At 57.0% G+C, this 15,697-nt stretch overlaps 3 protein-coding genes across 3 annotated transcripts; 2 read left to right on the forward strand and 1 right to left on the reverse strand.

The window, feature by feature from the left end:
* Positions 1 to 1,586: 1,586 nt before the first annotated feature.
* Positions 1,587 to 5,449, reverse strand: pus10 (pseudouridine synthase 10). Its single transcript, XM_068751191.1, has 17 exons — positions 5,254 to 5,449; positions 4,611 to 4,970; positions 4,423 to 4,509; positions 4,311 to 4,345; positions 4,132 to 4,246; positions 3,993 to 4,054; positions 3,872 to 3,917; positions 3,726 to 3,790; positions 3,542 to 3,627; positions 3,349 to 3,474; positions 3,217 to 3,273; positions 3,069 to 3,145; positions 2,893 to 2,948; positions 2,711 to 2,828; positions 2,501 to 2,643; positions 2,018 to 2,117; positions 1,587 to 1,950 (listed from the first exon to the last, which is right to left on the reverse strand). The coding sequence occupies exons 1-17, from the start codon at positions 5,377 to 5,379 to the stop codon at positions 1,912 to 1,914; spliced, it is 1,698 nt and encodes a 565-aa protein (XP_068607292.1). The 5' UTR covers positions 5,380 to 5,449; the 3' UTR covers positions 1,587 to 1,911.
* A 659-nt stretch (positions 5,450 to 6,108) lies between these two features.
* cct4 (chaperonin containing TCP1, subunit 4 (delta)) lies at positions 6,109 to 9,602 on the forward strand. The gene is made up of 13 exons (XM_068750863.1): positions 6,109 to 6,418; positions 6,919 to 6,971; positions 7,274 to 7,363; positions 7,440 to 7,548; positions 7,645 to 7,909; positions 7,976 to 8,108; positions 8,183 to 8,322; positions 8,402 to 8,498; positions 8,564 to 8,674; positions 8,737 to 8,867; positions 8,958 to 9,192; positions 9,300 to 9,413; positions 9,502 to 9,602. The coding sequence occupies exons 1-13, from the start codon at positions 6,301 to 6,303 to the stop codon at positions 9,514 to 9,516; spliced, it is 1,611 nt and encodes a 536-aa protein (XP_068606964.1). The 5' UTR covers positions 6,109 to 6,300; the 3' UTR covers positions 9,517 to 9,602.
* A 216-nt stretch (positions 9,603 to 9,818) lies between these two features.
* Positions 9,819 to 14,481, forward strand: fam161a (FAM161 centrosomal protein A). The gene is made up of 7 exons (XM_068751449.1): positions 9,819 to 10,160; positions 10,779 to 10,939; positions 11,391 to 12,509; positions 12,677 to 12,844; positions 13,063 to 13,162; positions 13,952 to 14,121; positions 14,283 to 14,481. Exons 1-7 carry the CDS (start codon positions 9,996 to 9,998, stop codon positions 14,479 to 14,481), a joined length of 2,082 nt encoding a protein of 693 aa, XP_068607550.1. The 5' UTR covers positions 9,819 to 9,995.
* The last annotated feature ends 1,216 nt before the right edge of the window (positions 14,482 to 15,697 follow it).

Consider the following 15,697-nt stretch of genomic DNA (forward strand, 5'->3'; position numbering starts at 1 on the left):
CCACCATGCTAACTGGTGTAATGCCAGAACGAATGAAAGGTCTTTGTTTGGCGGCTAGCTAACCCACTCGTTCCCTTCCTGCCGCGTCATGGTACTTCCTGTTTCGTATTGCTGGAGCTGTTGCGCGGCGCTCAAACGTGTCGCAGGGTTTTGCTTTGGAATAATTTCCTAAAACTAAGGAAGTGGGAGAGGAAATAAAGAACGATTAAGAGAGGAGAGGTCCGAGCCCGACTCGGGACCGCAGCGAGGCTGGGTCCTGTAGGTAAGAGTCAGATCCCTGTGGAGGAAAGGAGGTCAATAGATTTACTGCCACTGAGTGCTGCCCTCTGGTGGTCTGGAGGAACACTTCCGACTACGGCGCATCTTAACGGGACAAATCCGTCATTCTGGAGCAAACTGCTGCTTCAAATGTGCTCTGCAGAACCTTCGGGGTTCCTGTAGGCCCGCTGGGTCGTGGCGGCCATTTTCCTCTGACGGCATGCTAAGGGTGGGAAGTTCTATCAAAGTAGCTCGTCTGAAAGCAGGTGGAGAAAACCTGGAGGAACATTGAGCCTACTGCTAGCATTAGCATTCAAAACCACTTCCTGGCTAACTTTGCTATTGAGTAGTGTAATAATTTAACAGTGAAACAACTGGAAACGATCAAACGGTAATGTTAGCCAGCTTGTGTTGCATCGATGTCCTTCCAGGTTTTCATTAGCCGTCCTGGAGAGAAGGGCGAAACAGGAACCCTGGAACGCGGTTTCGTCCACCTCCACTCCAACACTGACTCGGACGATGGTCCGGAGCAAGGAGAACCCTTCCCGAGCAGAACCGAGGCTTCCAGCTGCAGGTCGGGGGGTCCCGTCAGTCCGGTCTGTGCCGGGAAAGACTCCTCTAAGAGCACCTCCTTAAAATCTGAACTGGGGGTATCAATAACTCACCGATCGTGTGACGGAACACGAGAAAACTGAGCCGTGAGACGCTCGTGTGACCAAGAAGTCCTCCGTGATGTAAATATGCAAATGCCTTGTTTTTGTTTTTTGATGTCACAGATGAGAACTTTTATTTTTTGCTGTCGGGATAAAAATACAAAACCTGCAGTAATGGAAGGATCAACAAAGACTGGACCCCTCCTTCCAGTTTGTTTTCCTTTCCTTGGACCAACCAAGGAGGATGTTTCCATGGAGACAGGCCCCGCCCCCCTGCCTTCACCACAGACACCTGATTTACTGACTGCGACTGTGGAGTTTCTCCTCATCGGGTTTAAAGACGTGGGACCAGAGCTTCTTTTTTTAAATATATTTTGCAGTGCTGGTTTCATCAGGTTGTCCCAATCCCATCATCCCTGGCTCCGCCCCCTTTGTACCATAGTATTGGATTTATTTATGTTTGTCATTCTAGACAGTGTTACCTTGTATGTCGTTAAAAAAGGCACCTCGAGTCGCTGAAGGATGATGATGATGATGGATGCATTAACTGAAGTCTTATTATTTTTTTTGGATAATTTGCTTGTTTGGTTTCTTACCAAAACATTAGAGCGAGAACCCAGTAGGGGACTTGCGTTGCCGTGGTAGTATTTATTTTGAATTAAATTAAAAGGAATACATTTCAGGGTTTCTGCTGTCAGGAGGCTTTATTTAAGGCGGTCGGTGTGAAACGCTCCGCTGACGGCCTGCCGCGTCTCCGGACGGACCGGACTGGAAGGACGTCCGTCTTCCCAGTGGACGCATCCAAAACGTTTAAAGAAAAAGACCTAAAGACAAACAAGGCTGGGCCTGAACCCCCAGTGTCAGACTCCATTAAACCTGGTCCCTCAGAGACAGCGTTCCTCTGGCGCCCCCTACGGGTCCAACGGTCCTGGTGGAAGGCGGTTCCGAACCTGAACCCGTCTGTGCGTGATCCAGTTTGGACGAGGACCCGCAGCAGCGTTCACTCTGGTATGGGAGGCGGCCAGTCCACGTCCACAGACTGGAGGAAAGCACACCTGTCAGCACCGGAACACCTGAGAGGACGCTAAACGACGAGCCGGCCCCACCTCCACGTCCAGCTCCAGGATGTCCGCGTCCGTCTGCAGCAGCTCACACATGTTGGGCTTGGTGCGGCCGAAGTCTCCGTGGACGAACTCCTTGATGTAGCTGCGGGCTAACGTTCAGGATCCGAACCCGCAGCCGGTCACGCACAAACGGGACTACAAACAAGCTAATCTGGGAAGGATTAGCATGAGCCACTGCTAACAGGCTGCCATGGCCACTGTAGTACCGCACTGTTAGCGTCAGGTTAGCATGCTAATGTTTGCTAGCTTGTCAACAGCCAGCCATAAATAACGGAAGCATAACTTTTAAAATGCTAATACCAACATGCAGCTGTTAGCATCGTGTCTAGCATGTCTGGCTCGCTGAGCTCAGGTCGGCCTCTCCTGCTACAGTTGAGGTTTTGACTCGCTACCCTCGTGTCCATCATCAGGAGCCCCGCCTCCAGAGGCGCACCTGGGGGACCGAACGGGACGGTGGGAGGATACGTCCCTGCCTGCGTCTTCAGCACCAGGTGGAAGTGATGGGAGTCCAGGAAGCGGGCGCTCATGCTGTGGACGACTCTTTGGCGCACGGCCAGCGTCCGGCGGTGCAGGACCCTCAGAGGAGTCTTCTGGTCCAGGGTCAGGTCCTGATGGGAGGAACACTTCTGTAAAACCCAAGCGGTTCTTCGCGCGGACCGAAGCCGAGCCGCTGACCTTGATGTCTTGGATGAAGGTCAGGTCCTCCCTCTGAATGGGTCTCTGAGTCCAGACGAGCGCCGTGTACGACTTGGTCTTCTCCTCCTCGCCCTCCTTCATCCGACTCGTGGCTTCTCTGCACATCGACACACGGATCAGCGCCGCCCGTCGCTCGCTGGTTCCGAGTCGCCTCCCCTCACCTGGTAACAATCTGCAGGTCCCTGACCCGGATCTTGTCTGAGGATCTGTTGATGGCCTGAAAACAGAACACATGAAACGTGCGTGAAGCCCCCCTGACTCTGTGTGTGTGTGTGTGTGTGTGTGTGTGTGTGTGTGTGTGTGTGTGTGTGTGTGGGGGGGGGTTGGTGAAGACGACCTCCTGCAGCTGCTTCATCTCCGCGTTGCTGAGTCTGGATCTGTGAGGGTTCAACAGCTCCATCGCAAACGGACGACCTGCAGTCACACCAGAACACAAAGTAAAAGCCTCCGTCCACGCAGCTTTTCAAAATAAAGGTCGGCCTCACCGTTGCCCAGAGTCCGGACGTCCACGTCCTCCCTGCCTGACGAGGAGAAATTAAAACCTGAAACAAAACCATCGGGACACAAATTCAGGATCAGGTCTCGATCTTGTCCCAGAGACCAGGTTGTGGACTCACCCTTGGCCCTGAAGGGGGACAGGACCGGCGCCGCTATCAGCTCCTCCACCGACGACTCCATCCTCCTCTCGCCGTCGATCACCCACGGCGTTTGAGGAAGACTCCGGCAGAACTTGTTGTACCTCCCTGAGGACAGGAGGACCGATCAGGACAGGAGGACAGAGGCGTGCCGGCGGGTTTTCAGCGTCCTCACCTGCTATGAAGACGGAGGCGTGGAGACACTGGACGTCCTGGGGGACGCAGCGGCTGGTTGGCCGGGCCGGCGGACTTGGGTAATGTCTGAGAATCACAAAGAGGATCTCAGACTGCTGCCGGAGAAGGAGGAGGAGCATAGAGAGCGTAGGAGGAGGAGTCAAAGAGCGTGAACGGAGGCTCACTGGAGGAAGCGGGCGTCGGCCGTCTTGTCCAGCGCTTTGACCACGGCCATCCTGGTGAAGACCGACTGAAGGCGGACAGAACGTTAACGTTTGACCAGGGACGTTCTGCGAGCAGAACCGGGATCAGCCCGGTTCTCCAGACACACCTGTTTGTTCTTGGTGGGCTTGAAAGCGTCGCGGCACGTTGAAGCCCTGCAGGAAGATGGGAGGTCAGAGGTCACTAACTCCTCCCACTCAGAAGGGTTGGGGTTCGGGGTCGTGACTCACAGGAAGTGACAGTCAGCTTCCGTTTCCGGGTGAATGAATTCAACGGCGATCTCAAACGGACTCTGGAGAAACGACGACATCGGTAAAATGTCCTCGCATTTTAAATGTCGGCGCTTCAGACGCCTCGGGGGTCGCCTACCCTGGTAACCACGGCAACGCCCCCTAGCTCCTTGGCCACCCGGCCCTGCATGACCCACTTGTAGGCCTCCTTCACCTGGATGACATCATCCTTGCTGAGCGCGACGCTCTTCTCTCTGCACAAACAACAACAACAACAATAACCGGAACCCCCGACGCGGCCGTGGCGACGGCGTTTACCTCTGGTCCGTCTTCACGTGCAGCCAACAGGAATGCTGCAGGTCGGGAGGAAACAGCGTTACTCACAGCCACGCCCCTTCCTGTTCCGGACGCGCGTTTAAACGCGACTGACCTCTCGGACAAACAGCTGCGCCGGCAGCGAGACGGACAGAACCAGGGTGCAAAAGTCAAAGCTCTGCGCCTTCACGGCCTCGGCTATCTGCCAACGAACAAACGAACAAACAGCGCGTCCGCTGAGCAGCAGCAACCAGCCACAGAAACAGGAAACAGGAAACAGGAAACACCCGGTGGGAAACACACCTCGGTGGCCTGAGCGGCATCGCAGAGTTCCTGCAGGATCCCCAAACACGCCACACACACGTCTTCGCCGCGCCGCGTGGCCACACCCACGTCTTCGTCGCGCCGGGCGGCCACACCCACGTCTTCGTCGCTCCGCGCGGCCACACCCACGTCTTCGTCGCGCCGGGCGGCCACACCCACGTCTTCGTCGCTCCGCGCGGCCACAGCGGCGGCCTCCTCCTCCGCGGCGCCGCACGCTCCCGCCTCCACTCGGGCTCTTTTACTGGGCGGGTGTCCGGGAGGTTCCGACGCTGTTGCATCGTGGGATTTGTGGTTTCCCCCGGTGTTCCCGATGAAGGCTTGGAGTTCTGTGAGCGTGTCCTGCGTCAGGAAACGGGACCGGTGAGGATTAGTGAGCTACATGGAGGACCCCGCCCCCCCCACCAGGAAACAACAACAAGGATTGGAAGAATAATGTGCCAAATAATCTAAAGATAAAGAGGTCAAAGTTCAAACGCTGACATTTGTGTCTGTAAAACAGGGAATAATAAAGTTTCAATTAATCAAATCCAAATGTGTCGGAGTTTATTCCACACTCATTCCCCTCCGCGGTCCGACGGTCCAGGCCGCGCATCAGGATCCGCGGCCGATGGAGAGGCCTCACCTGCCGCGCTCGCCGGTAGGCCGCCTGGACCCCCACGCAGCAGAACCGGAGGACGCAGCGGGGGCAGCATCCGGCATCCAGCAGCTTCCGGACGATGGGTTTATCCGAGTCCTTCAGCGGCAGCATGGCTGCAGACGGGCCCCCCCCCTCTGAAAACAAAGCTAAAGAAGACACGGAATAGTTTGATTCTGTTCCACAATGAATGTTTATCAACCCGGAAGGGCACGCATTCCCTCTCCATCCTCCGCTAGTCGGTAACGCATCTTAAGGTCAATGAAAGGTCAGTCTGGCTTCAGGTGTCACCAGAACCAGAACCAGAACCAGAACGGGCTTTAATCCGGAATAAGACCAGTTTCTACACTCATTCCTCCATGCTGTACAGACCATAATAGTCTCTTCCAACCAGCTGCTCTCGCGGACACGCGATGCAGGTGATGAGCAGAGAGCTCACCTGTCCTGGAGGCTAACTGCAGCGGCTACAACCCGTAGCCCGAACGGAACCGACCCGGTGGGCCGCTGAACCCGCCACAAACCTACCGGACACGGAGGCGGTGAATCCACGCCGGTATCAACGGAGAAACACGGACGGCGCGCAACTTCCCGTTAGCGTGGTCGTCCAGAAGTAGGCGAACAGCCAAAGCTAATCGATCCAGAGCGATCGTCCGCTATGAATCTTATAGTTTCTGCTTTAGAGACACCGAACGGACTAAATATAATAAATATAACACGTCGCTGATAAATAACATTTATGAATAGCATCAACAAAGATAAATATGTGTGAATGAAGAGCATCAGCCTGAATGGATGCCACCGAATCCGGAGTTGACGCGCTCTGTCTGAATACGTCATATCCATGCGCCGGGCGGTGCGACATCCGGGTCCTTCTCTCCTCCGCTGCCGGTGGCTCTAGAAGTTTCTGACTCGGACCTGGTGGAGTTTCATTAATCCGAGTCCATCTGAAGCCGGATAGTTGTGTTCTGGTCCGGAAACGCGTCGGCCCGGTTCCGAAGAATCATCCGAACATTTTCCGTCCCTTATAAAGTCGTCATGCCTGAAGGGAAAGCGGCACCGAGGGCCTTAAACATGGGCAAGTACAAAGGAGGGGCGTATCAGGACCGCGACAAGCCGGCCCAGATCCGGTTCAGTAACATCTCGGCTGCCAAAGGTAAATAATTAAGAGTTATTCGAGTGCATGCCCGTCCCGAATTGTGTCTTTCAGAACCGGGGTCAGTCTCGCGGAGGCTTCTTTATCCGGTTCTGCCCCGTAAAAACGATCCGAGTCGGGGAGAAAGATGCTGAGCTCACTGGTTCTGGTCCGAAGCTAAGATGCTAAGATGCTAATGAAAGAAGCGGGTGTTTGGGTCGGCCCATCTTCACCAGCTGGTCCAACCGGCAGAACCTCCAGAACCAGATCTAGCAGCACGGACCACTGGCCCAAACGGTTCTGGCAGAGAATGACGTCACAGAGCTGGACCCGGGAACCGGTGTCATGCAGGATGACGTCAGAGGTTGTGACGTAGCTTTGGTCCAGGAGGCGGGTCAATAACAGTCCCCTGGTGGTTGTTTACTTGTTTACATCGATGGCCGCCGCTCTGACGTCACTGATGGTTGTTTACTTGTTTACATCGATGGCCGCCGCGCTGACATCTCCCGTTTGCTCGCCAGCGGTCGCGGACGCCGTCAGAACCAGCCTGGGCCCCAAAGGGATGGACAAGATGGTGAGTCGGCGTCTTTGGCGCGCCGTCCGCTAGCTCCGGGCTACGCTAGCGCCGGGCTACGCTAGCGCCGGGCTACGCTAGCTCCGGGCTACGCTAGCGCCGGGCTACGCTAGCTCCGGGCTACGCTAGCGCCGGGCTACGCTAGCGCCGGGCTACGCTAGCTCCGGGCTACGCTAGCGCCGGGCTACGCTAGCGCCGGGCTACGCTAGCTCCGGGCTACGCTAGCGCCGGGCTACGCTAGCGCCGGGCTACGCTAGCGCCGGGCTACGCGCGTGTTCCTGACCCGCTGCCGGCCCTTTCAGATCCAGGACGAGAAGGGTGACGTGACCATCACCAACGACGGCGCCACCATCCTGAAGCAGATGCAGGTGCTCCACCCCGCAGCCAAAATGGTACGTCCCGGGGGGGGGGGGGCTTTGCTGGGTGGTCGGCGCGGCGTGTGACGCCTGTCCTCCTCTCTCCGTCCAGCTGGTGGAGCTGTCCAAGGCGCAGGACATCGAGGCCGGAGACGGAACCACGTCGGTGGTGGTGATCGCCGGGGCGCTGCTGGACGCCTGCTACAAGCTGCTGCAGAAAGGTGGGGGGGGGGCGTGGCTCGGGGTAGCGGCTCGGGGGGCACTTGGTACGCGGCTCGGGGTCTCTCCCGCTACTTGACCACGCCCTCCTCCCCCAGGGATCCACCCCACCACCATCTCCGAGTCGTTCCAGAAGGCGGTGGAGAAGGGCGTCGCCGTGCTGGCGGCCATGAGCCGGCCGGTGCAGCTGGGCGACCGCGAGACGCTGCTGAACAGCGCCACCACGGCGCTGTGCTCCAAGGTGGTGTCCCAGTACTCCAGCCTGCTGGCGCCCATGAGCGTGGACGCCGTCCTGCGGGTCATCGACCCCGCCACGGCCACCGGCGTCGACCTGCAGGACATCAGGATCATCAAGAAGCTCGGGTGAGCGGCGCCTGGGTTCCGTCTGGTTCCGGGAGGTTCTGGGTTTCACCCGCTTCCTGTCCGCAGCGGGACGGTTGATGACTGCGAGCTGGTGGAGGGTCTGGTTCTGACCCAGAGGGTGGCCAACGGCAGCGTGGCGCGGGTGGAGAAGGCCAAGATCGGCCTGATCCAGTTCTGCCTGTCGCCCCCGAAGACCGACGTGAGTCGCCCGCCAGAACTCTCCCCGCCCGGCCGCGCCTCCTCTCTGACCCGCTGTGTGTGCCCCGCCCACAGATGGACAACCAGATCGTGGTGTCGGATTACGCCCAGATGGACCGGGTGCTGCGGGAGGAGCGGGCCTACATCCTGAACCTGGTGAAGCAGATCAAGAAGGCCGGCTGCAACGTGCTCCTGATCCAGAAGTCCATCCTGAGGTACGCCGGGGGGGCGGGGGGGGGGGGTCGTCTGGCAGACTGGGGGCGTCTGAACTAACCACTTCCTGTCCCGCCACAGAGACGCCCTGAGCGACCTCGCCCTGCACTTCCTCAACAAGATGAAGATCATGGTGGTGAAGGACATCGAGAGGGAGGACATCGAGTTCATCTGCAAGGTGAGGGAGGACGCTGCTGTGCTGTGATTGGTCAGTGTGAGTTATTGATCCGTGCCCCCCCCCAGACCCTCGGAACCAGACCCATCGCCCACATCGACCACTTCACTGCGGAGATGCTGGGCTCAGCAGAGCTCGCCGAGGAGGTCAGCCTCAACGGCTCCGGCAAGCTGGTGAAGGTACGTAGCGGCGCCGCCGGAACCTTCCGGCAACACGCCGCCTACTGACCCCTCCCCCGCAGGTCACGGGCTGCACCAGTCCCGGGAAGACGGTGAGCGTGGTGGTCCGGGGCTCCAACAAGCTGGTGATGGAGGAGGCGGAGCGTTCCATCCACGACGCGCTGTGTGTGATCCGCTGCCTGGTGAAGAGGAGGTGGGTCTGAGACGATGAAGGGCAGACGGGGGCGTTCACGCGTGTCCCGTTTGTTCCTGTCGTATTAAATCAGCCCCCCCCCCCCCTCAGGGCTCTGATCGCCGGCGGCGGCGCCCCAGAGATCGAGCTCGCCGTGCGTCTGGCCGAGTACTCTCGTACTCTGGGCGGTATGGAGGCCTACTGCGTCAGGGCGTACAGCGACGCCCTGGAGGTCATCCCCTCCACGCTGGCTGAGAACGCCGGCCTGAACCCCATCTCCACGGTAACGGAGCTCCGCAACAGACACGCCCAGGGAGACAAGATGGCCGGCATCAACGTCCGCAAGGTGGGCTCTCTTCCTTCATGACACGCTGGTGACATGAGTCGGGGATGGGGTGGGGCTGTAGCGCGAGGCTCCGCCCACTGTGAACTGATTGGCTGGCTGTGTCTCAGGGCGGGATCTCCAACATCCTGGAGGAGCTGGTGGTCCAGCCTTTACTGGTTTCCCTCAGCGCTCTGACGCTGGCCACGGAGACGGTGCGCAGCATCCTGAAGATCGACGACGTGGTGCGTGCGTGTGCGCGTGTGCGTGTGTGTGCGTGCGCGTGCGCGTGCGTGCTCCGCCCATCAGCTGACACTCTGCTGCTTCTTTCAGGTGAACACCCGATAAGAGACTCGGCCCAGGAGGATCAGCGTCTGACTTCAGTCTGTTGTTGTTGTTGTTGCTGAATTAAATAAATGGTTTGTTGTTGTTGACTCCAGGTGTGTGTGTTGTGTGTGTGTGTGTGTGTGTGTGCGTGTGTGTGCGTGCGTGTGCGTTCAGCGTTCTCGAATGCCCGAGGCCGAACGATCATCGATTAATAAAACCACTTCATCTTGTTTGTATTCTCTAGAGGACAAATCAAACTCGATAGAACTGAATAACTTACAGGTAAATAATAATAATAAATTAATTTGAGCTTTAATCACGCATCACTTAAAGTTTATAACGTAAAGAGAAACACACACAATGGCTCGACGTCTTTTTAATCACAGGAGCTACTTTTGATTTGTAAGGACGCCGCTTCCTTCCTGTCGTGACGTCACTTCCGTCCCACCTGCCCGGTTACGGACGCGGTCAGCGTCTCTTCAGTCGTTGCGCCTGTTTGAATGAGAGGAGGAATGGCGGACGGGCACTGGACGGCCGTCCTGGTGACGTCATGCCTGAAGGCGCCGGTGGGCCTGCGGGACGCGGCCGCCGGTCACGTGGACGACCGGGACGACGAGCAGGAGGTAACGGAGATCACGTTAATTAACTTCGTTACACCTTCAAAATAAAAGTACCCGTTGCGCTAAATCGCACTTTCAAAATAAAGTATATATATTTGTTCCATTATAAATTAAATAATTATAATATTTGCTCACTGGCTGTGATTAGAAATATCAAAGGAAATGCAATAAAAGAAAGTGTAAGAGTGAAAAAATGTTTTGGGACGGCTGACATTATTTTACAAATGTCTCATCGACAATTTAAATAATCGTGAAGATTTAATGTGCCCGAGTCGCCTCGTTCCACTGCCCATAAGTTCACTAAAGAACTGGTTTAGGAGGATACTGTTCAGTAAAGGGTGTTTCTTCTCTTAACGTTAAATTCACGCTCCATCCTGATTGGTCGGCCCTCCAGAACGAGCCTGACAGTATCAGGTCGGGCTGCTGCTCCGACTATTTTTGGACTTCCGTCTGGACCAGATTAGCCACACCCACCTGATAATCCCACACACAAGCAGGATCCTGGATGAACTGTTGCTCTGTACGCAGCAGTCGACGTCGGATGCAGGGCGTCGGATGCTAATCTGCCCTTTGGGCTCCTCCATATGGATAATAGGCTTAGAGGAGCCCGTAGACAGAACCTGTCCTCTGATTCCATCTCTCTGTGACCTTTGACCTTCTCAGCTGGACTCCGAGGACCTCGGTGGGATCTTCTCCTCTCACGAGGAGTACTACGGCAAGCTGGAGGAGCTGAAGGAGGCGCAGCGGCGCACCATGGCGGAGCTGGAGAGCACGTACCGGAGGAAGCTGCAGCTGGGCGCCGTGGCGACGGAGGCGGGGCGCCGGTGGGTGGAAGCGTCACAGCTGAGGCAGGTTCAGCTGCATGCGGAGGAAACATTAACTCACCTGTATGCTTTTAGACCGGCCTCCTCTTCTTCAGGCCTTTTAGACCGGCCTCCTCTTCTTCAGGCCTTTTAGACCGGCCTCCTCTTCTTCAGGCCTTTTAGACCGGCCTCCTCTTCTTCAGGCCTTTTAGACCGGCCTCCTCTTCTTCAGGCCTTTTAGACTGGCCTCCTCTTCTTCAGGCCTTTTAGACCGGCCTCCTCTTCTTCAGGCCTTTTAGACCGGCCTCCTCTTCTTCAGGCCTTTTAGACTGGCCTCCTCTTCTTCAGGTCTTTAGCAGAATGCTCTTTTGCTGTGTTCAGCGTAGCGAGACGATTGGTCGATCCTTCTGATGGAACGTTCCGGTGAGTGTTTCTGGAGTGCGTCGTCACCACTGCCCTCTGTTCTTTTTAGGGCGTGGCCAAACAGCAGCCCAGCAGCTCCACGTTTGAGGAGGAGCCGCTCTGCTGTCGAACTCCGGGGAGGTTCCGGTCCGTCGGACTCCTCAGACGAAGGAGGATGTGCTGCTTCCCCCAAAGACCACATCAGGAACATGTGGTCCGACTTCAAACCGACCCCCCGCCGCCGCCAGCCGTCGGCCTCGTCGCTGCCCAGCCTGCCAGGAGACCCGAGGAGACGAGCGGCGAGGGAGACGCGGGGGAAGGAGCGGGAGGAGCCCGGGAAACACAGAGTGACCGTCACCAGACCGTTCCAGATGATGCTGTGTGAGGCCGAGAGGAGGAGGCGTGGCTTAAAGAGCCGCTCGGAGACGGAGCTGGAGAACGCCGCGCTGCGCCGGCAGCTGGAGGAGCTGACGGAATGCCAGAGGAAGTTCAGGGCCAGCCCCGCCCCGGCTCACGTTCGCCTCCCCGTTCAGGAGGAGGAGCAGGAGCGCAGGACGAGGACGCACCTGAGCACCGTCCCGAAGCCCTTCAGCTTCCTGGAGAGGGAGCGGCTGAAGAAGGAGCGGAAGCCGCCGTCCGAGCAGGAGAAGGTCAAACCCTTCAAGGCCAAACCCGCCCCCAAGGCGGTGCAGGTCGCGTCGGGGGAGCAGGCGAAGGAGGCGGAGCTGCACCGCGCCAACAAGATCCAGATGAGAGCGCAGGAGATGCTCCGCGGCGCCTCCATGCCCCCCGGCATGCTGACGAGACGAGTCGCCGAACGCAGGAAAGCGAAAGACGAGGGCGGACGGGACGGCTCCGCCCACAGGCCGCAGACCAGCGGGGAGGTGCCGGACTTCGCCGCCAGGTACCGCCGCTTCCAGAGACACCTGGAGAAGCACAGGGAGGTGAAGCCCACCACCGCCTGCCAACCCTTTGATCTGAGGACGTCACAGATCTCGTCCCACCGCGAACGCGTCCTGGCCGACATCGAGCGGGACCGGAGCAGCCCTCGGGCGCGGCGCTGGCCGTACGTCGGACCCGGGCCGCCCCGGACGCCCGGCTCCAGTCTCTGCTCCTCCCTCTCCGGCAGCTTGGAGTTCCTGCCTGCCAAAGCTACCGATGCTACCAGGAAGCGCCACCAGGCCGTGAGGTACCGTTTCAGGCCCCCGGCCGCCGCCGCCATTGAGACCGCCTCCGAGGTCACGTGTCCCGTCTAGACCCTCCAAAGCAGCGCCACACCCCGTAGACCCCCGCCGGCGGAGTCCTAGTTCCCTCTAGACCCGGACCCGCCGCTGACCAGGTTGTCTCTCTGAGTAGAAAGGTGCTGGAGCAGAGGAAGGAGGCGGAGGAGGAGGCGGAGCTCTGGAGGGCGAGGCAGAAGAGGAGAGAGAAGACTCTGCAGAGGGTGGTGCTAACACGAGCCCGGGCCAACGACCCCCACCTGGCCCTGTCTCAGACGCACCTCAGCAGACTCAAAGAGTTCAGGTAGGCCCCAAAAGCACCTGAGCCCGGACGCTGTCCCCCGGGAGGACTGGACCTGAGCCCGGACGCTGTCCCCCGGGAGGACCGGACCTGAGCCCGGACGCTGTCCCCCGGGAGGACCGGACCTGAGTCCGGACGCTGTCCCCCGGGAGGACCGGACCTGAGTCCGGACGCTGTCCCCCGGGAGGACCGGCCCGGATCCATGGCTGTGTTCTCTGCAGGAGGCAGGAGCAGCAGCGCAGGAAGGAGTACCAGCAGGAGATCAAGGAGATGCAGCAGCGCGTGGAGGGGAGGCCTCTGCTGCTGGAGCAGGTTGCACAGGTGAAGCTCCTCCACAGACCGGGTCAGAACCTAGAGACCGGGTCAGAACCTAGAGGACCGGGTCAGAACCTAGAGACCGGGTCAGAACCTAGAGACCGGGTAAGACCCTCGAGACCGGGTCAGAACCTAGAGACCGGGTCAGAACCTAGAGGACCGGATCAGACCATATAGACCGGATCAGAACCTAGAGGACCGGGTCAGAACCTAGAGACCGGGTCAGAACCTAGAGACCGGGTAAGACCCTCGAGACCGGGTCAGAACCTAGAGGACCGGATCAGACCATATAGACCGGATCAGAACCTAGAGGACCGGATCAGAACCTAGAGACCGGTTCAGACCCTAGAGACCGGTTCAGACCCTAGAGACCAGATCAGAACCTAGAGACCGGTTCAGAACCTAGAGACCGGATCAGAACCTAGAGACCGGATCAGACCCTAGAGACCGGTTCAGACCCTCGAGACCGGTTCAGAACCTAGTGACCGGTTCAGACCCTCGAGACCGGTTCAGACCCTAGAGACCGGTTCAGACCATATAGACCGGATCAGACCCTAGAGACCGGTTCAGACCCTAGAGACCAGATCAGAACCTAGAGACCGGTTCAGAACCTAGAGACCGGATCAGAACCTAGAGACCGGATCAGACCCTAGAGACCGGTTCAGACCATATAGACCGGATCAGACCCTAGAGACCGGTTCAGGTGAGGGTTCTACTGCTCTTCTTACACTCTACCCCAGAACCGGTGCTGGTTGTTCAGAACCAGCTTCATGTGTGTCTGCTCACCTCTGACAGCGGAACGCCAAACAGGCAGCCGAGAAGCGCTTCACCGACACGCTGCGTGGCGCTGAGCTGACCCACGAGTTCATCAGCAGCACGGCAGCCAGGTCCGGGTCCGGGTCCGGTTCTGGGTCCAGGTCTGGGTCTGAAAGTAGCACCTCTGCTTCCAGTGACAGGAAACACAGGTAAAGCTGTGACATCATTGCATTTCACTAGTGTGTGTGTGTGTGTGTGTGTGTAGGGTGTGATGAAGAGGAGCCTGTTTAAATGGTGTGTGTGATGAAGAGGAGCCTGTTTAAATGGTGTGTGTGATGAAGAGGAGCCTGTTTAAATGGTGTGTGTGTAGCAGGCACCCCGAGGAGCTGGACCCGCGGAACCAGCCTGTTCACGACAGGAAGGACTTCCTGGATGAAGATGTGGAGGTTGACCCACGGAGTCGGGAGGCTTCATCAAAGCGTCAGGATGAAGATGATGAAGGTGGAGATGAGAGCTGCGCGTCCTCAGACGATCATCAGTATTACTCGGACGACAGCGACCATGACTGACGCCAGGCAGCAGGAAGCAGGGCGGTGATGTCATCATGACATCATAAGGAAGGAGGAGTTTCTGCCGGTGTTTCACACACCGTCAGATTTAAGCCTGAGGTGATGAAAAAATACACAAACACGTTTACTGATAGAACTGGTATTACTTTGTGTGTTTCTGAACATAATACACATTAAAATACTCTCTGTATATCTGTTTTAGTATTCGTGTACATTTTGTGTACGGTGAAACTGCACGGTGTTTTCATTCTATTATTTACAGACGTGCTTTTTCTACTGTGGCTAAAATATCTTCCATTAAAAGTGAAAATAATTTCTCGTTATCCGGGTCAATATTCCTGTAGTGTTCAGCACATTGGAACAAAAGACTGTCATGTGACTTTCTTTATTGTTGTTGTCGTTGTGACGCGTCAGGATATCTCTGATAAAGCCACTTATTCTAAAACGACATCATCCTATATTTGTTTATTCCCGTTTATTCCGATTTGAGGCGTGCTGCGTTCGTTCCTGTAATCCGAGCTCAACCCGGAGCAGGGAGGCTGAGCCAGAGTGACAGCTCCTCCCAGCCTATGACACACATGACGTCCGTACCACATTGACCAATCACACATGGAGTGGGCGGGTATTTAGTCCAAATTTTACGCGGCGCGCGGCCGGCCGAAGCACCGAGAATGAATATCCCGGTTTCAACCGGTTTTAACCGGTCTGTGGTTGGAAGCATGAGCTCAGAGGAAGCGCACACGCATTAAAACATCTCCGCAGCCCAACAGTGTGCGAATAGAACCAGAACCAGAACCAGAAATAAACTCCTCCATTCGGGATTATGACCCGGAATACCGCTACGAGTGTGACTCCGCGAATCTGTGTTGTTAGCTTAGCTTGCGTTAGCCAGCGGACTTGAATCATTTACTTTTCCATTAGCACGCTAAGTTGCTAATAGCCAGATGGGGTTCGGCTGTTCGTTTTGAGAGCTAAATATAGAGATACTTCACGAAACTGCAAGCTGTTAAACTTTAGGCGTGCTTTTTTACGTCGCCAAATCTCTTTCGTTGCGGTGTTTTGTTTAGTTTAGCGCCGCTGGTGTCATCCAGCATTAGCTAGCATTAGCTTTTGGCTACTAGGCGCAGCATCAGCGGGTGCCATGTAACGAAATTGTTCCTTTGCTGCCCAGAAGCTAATAATCTCGATCTTGAAGTTTAAACCAGGAAACCGCTGC

The sequence above is a fragment of the Brachionichthys hirsutus genome, chromosome 17 (genome assembly GCF_040956055.1).
Source record: "Brachionichthys hirsutus isolate HB-005 chromosome 17, CSIRO-AGI_Bhir_v1, whole genome shotgun sequence".
Lineage (NCBI taxonomy): Eukaryota > Metazoa > Chordata > Actinopteri > Lophiiformes > Brachionichthyidae > Brachionichthys > Brachionichthys hirsutus.